The following is a 3,107-nucleotide window of genomic DNA, read 5'->3' as shown; positions in this document are numbered from 1 at the left end:
CGGGAGCTGGAGCAGCAGGATTGCCCACGGGGTCTGGCTGCTCCTCAATGATGCTGAACTCATCCAGAGGGAGTGTGGTTATCTGAGTTTCATCATGGGGGGCTGGTGGAGCCGACTGGAGAAAGAGAAGGGACAGTGCAATGATGGTGGCAGGTCACCAATGCTCTCAGACATGCAGCTGTGTCTGCATTTCCCAGGGGTGCTCCCATCCAACTGGACTTACCGTTATTCCCTTATCCTGCTGCTCCTGGGATGGGGATGCTGGGAATAACCTCTCCAGCTCATTCATATCCAGCTGCTTTCCGTTCAAGTCCCGGTCATCCCTGTCCCTGCGAGTGGCCCCGTTCAGGACAAGGCCCGTGGCGCTCCGCTGGCTCCTGGGGATCTGTGGTGTTGTCAGCTGCTCCTGCACGTTTTTGCACATCAGCAGCCTGAAAAGTAAAAAGATGGAGCCTGAGGGTGAGCAAAGTCAGCGCCACCCTTCACTTCCTTCCCCCAAGCCTGAGTCTGCCTTATCCCTGTGCTATGCCCCTTCACTCCTTAAATCCCTTCTATAAAGTCACGTCTCTGCCATTAAAATGCTTCTGCTTTACAGGGAAGGTCAAAGCTTGGCAGAGCAGAAACAGTGACACTCCTGGGAAGCGTGAGATCCCTTGATGGGGACCAGAGCTGATGTGGTGTATATGGAGAAGCCCATTGGGTGTCTGTGTCTGGGAGGGAGGCAGAAGCAAGCAGCACCCAGCATTCACGGGAGCCAGGATGCGCATCCTAAAACTGAGCGTGGGAAACAGTCCATCATCACATCCGGGATGCGAGACCCTTGTGGGGATACCCACATGGCACTAAGGACCATCACCCCTCGTGAGCAGTGGCATGAGCAGCCCCTACCTTCCTCTGTACCCAAACATGAGGAAGAGGATGCAGAATATGATGCACGTGACACCGATGTGGATCCCAATGATGATGCCGGTTGTGGAGGTTTTATTGTTCTGCTCATCCTTCATGCAGTCACACGGGGGATTCAGCACTGCCAGAAGAAAGAGGGAGAGAGGGTCAGTGGTGCTATTCTCCTATTGCTCCTCCAGCTTTTGGAGAGCCCAGGTAAAAAGTTGAAGCCTGAGCAGTGCTGAGAGACATGTATGGGGAAGAGGAGAGCAGGAAGGGGATCTGGGGGGGCACCGCCTCCCAAAGCAGCTCCCTTGCTCCTGGCACCCCAAGAAGGCAGTCACAAGAAGCATAGGACTGGAAAGTCCATAGAGAGGCAGCCCATTACCCAGGCTGCTGTTATTAGATACCACTAATGAACAAAAAAGACTGATGTTAATTTTTGCAAACCTCTGTGTCTGAGGTGGGAGGCTGCCACCACACCAGAGCAGGCTGATACTGGTGGAAAGCACCAAGTAGACAGATCCCAACAAAATTAGTATTTACTCCAACACAGACAGAGGAGTAATAACTGTCTCTTGAAGATATTCCCACTGGAAGGCTTAAAAGGCTTCCAAGAGCAGCAGGATGTTTTTTACACATAGATGAATATGAAAGGTGTGATCAGTTAGAGATTCCCTCTGGAGATTTCCCCTTTTCTGGCACATAATGCACTGTTCATGCTCTGCAACCCTTCTCCTTTCCAAAGCCATGTGTCCTCTCTTTCTGGTGCCAGGGAAGGTTAAAATATCCAGGAGAGCTCCAAGAGAACAGAGATGCTCTGCGCACTACGTCTCACCCAAGGGTGGCAGCTCTTAGCTTATCCATGGAGGTTTATTCATGTTCACGGCCTCACCTCGAGCTTAGGGGCCAAAATTGGCAATTACAGGTTCATTTGGTCTCCTCACCCTTAGTAAAAAAGTCATAAGGTTGAACCAACTGTGATGGTGGAGACTACGGGGCAGAGAAGCCACCTCAACCAGCACCAGGTGGTCCCAGCCCTGCAGAGTTTTACTTCATCATTATTTGTGATGTTGAAAATAAAGAGTGGCCAAGATGTACCGTCTCACCTGTCCTCTCCACAGTTTCCCTCAAGGACACAAAGCGAACAGTTGAATTTCCATCCCCGTGCTGGTTATAGGCAAGGAGCTTGACTTCATACACCACTGAGGCATCTGTTCAAAAGAAATACAAGAAGAGCATTTCAGATGTAATCATTGGTGTTATCTCCCCATGTGATGTTTCTCTAGGAAACGACATCCTGTCAAATACCTACAGGGACCTACAAGAAATCTGGAGAGGGACTTTTTCCCAAGAGCATGTAGTGACATGACAAGAGGGAATGGCTTTAAAGTGACAGAGGGGAGATGGAGAGTTATTATTATGAGGGTGCTGAGGCACTGGCACGGGGTGCCCAGAGAAGCTGTGGCTGCCCCATCCCTGGCAGTGTTCAAGGCCATGGGACACAGGGGCCTGGAGCAGCCTGGTCTAGTGGAAGGTGTCCCTGCCCGTGGCAGGGGGTGGGAACTGGATAAGCGTTAAGGTCCCTTCCAACCCAAACCATTCTATGATTCTAAGGGGCTGCAAACTTCCCTGTTACTGGGAAAGCACCCCAAAACCCTGGGAGAGAGCTGCAGCAACTCTCATTTAGTGGCAGCACAACACATCCAAGCTCTGTCTGCTAATCCCGGGCTCGGAAGGGGACCTGGATCAAGCTGTCACTGTACTCACCCAGGTGGGTAATGTTGTATGCTGTTACATTGCTGGGCAGTAGCACTGGACCTGTGTACTGGGAGAGGTGGACCTTGCGGTAATACAGCTTGAAGCCTTCATGCTGGCCCAGCTTGATGGAGGGCTCCCACATCGCCTGGATGGCTGTGCTGTTAATGACTTTAATAAAGAGGGATGGCATGGCTGGGACTGAAACAGAGAGAGAAAGACAGTGGGTTGCATGTGCTTTTTCAGTCTGCATGGTGAGAAATTCCCCAGCAACCTTTCCCCGCGGTCAGTGCACCAAGGAATGTGCTACGTGAGACTGAGAAAAATCAGATCAGACCAGATCCTGGTTTAACAGCTTTGAACTTCTTCAGGGAGCTGTATGAGTTTCCAAGGGTTTCCTCTGCTCAGTTCAGCAAGCAGAGAGGCTACTTTTACACTCTGGTTGCAATCTGATGCTCAGCCCT

At 51.2% G+C, this 3,107-nt stretch overlaps 1 protein-coding gene across 1 annotated transcript in view; it reads right to left on the bottom strand.

Annotated features, from left to right (window-relative positions):
* Positions 1–28: 28 nt before the first annotated feature.
* The window catches only part of IGDCC3 (immunoglobulin superfamily, DCC subclass, member 3), a gene marked incomplete at both ends in the record, with an annotated part of 86,449 nt that continues 83,370 nt past the window's right edge, over positions 29–3,107 (bottom strand). Inside the window, 5 exons of the mRNA XM_010011204.1 lie at positions 29–115; positions 224–431; positions 889–1,027; positions 1,995–2,099; positions 2,656–2,844. Coding sequence (XP_010009506.1) covers positions 29–115; positions 224–431; positions 889–1,027; positions 1,995–2,099; positions 2,656–2,844 — 728 coding nt within the window. The remainder of the gene's footprint in view (positions 116–223; positions 432–888; positions 1,028–1,994; positions 2,100–2,655; positions 2,845–3,107) is intronic.

The sequence above is a fragment of the Nestor notabilis genome, unplaced genomic scaffold (assembly GCF_000696875.1).
Source record: "Nestor notabilis isolate BGI_N333 unplaced genomic scaffold, ASM69687v1 scaffold9483, whole genome shotgun sequence".
Classification (NCBI taxonomy): domain Eukaryota; kingdom Metazoa; phylum Chordata; class Aves; order Psittaciformes; family Psittacidae; genus Nestor; species Nestor notabilis.
Note: the sequence above shows the minus strand (reverse complement) of the source record. Positions and strands in the feature narration are given on the sequence as shown.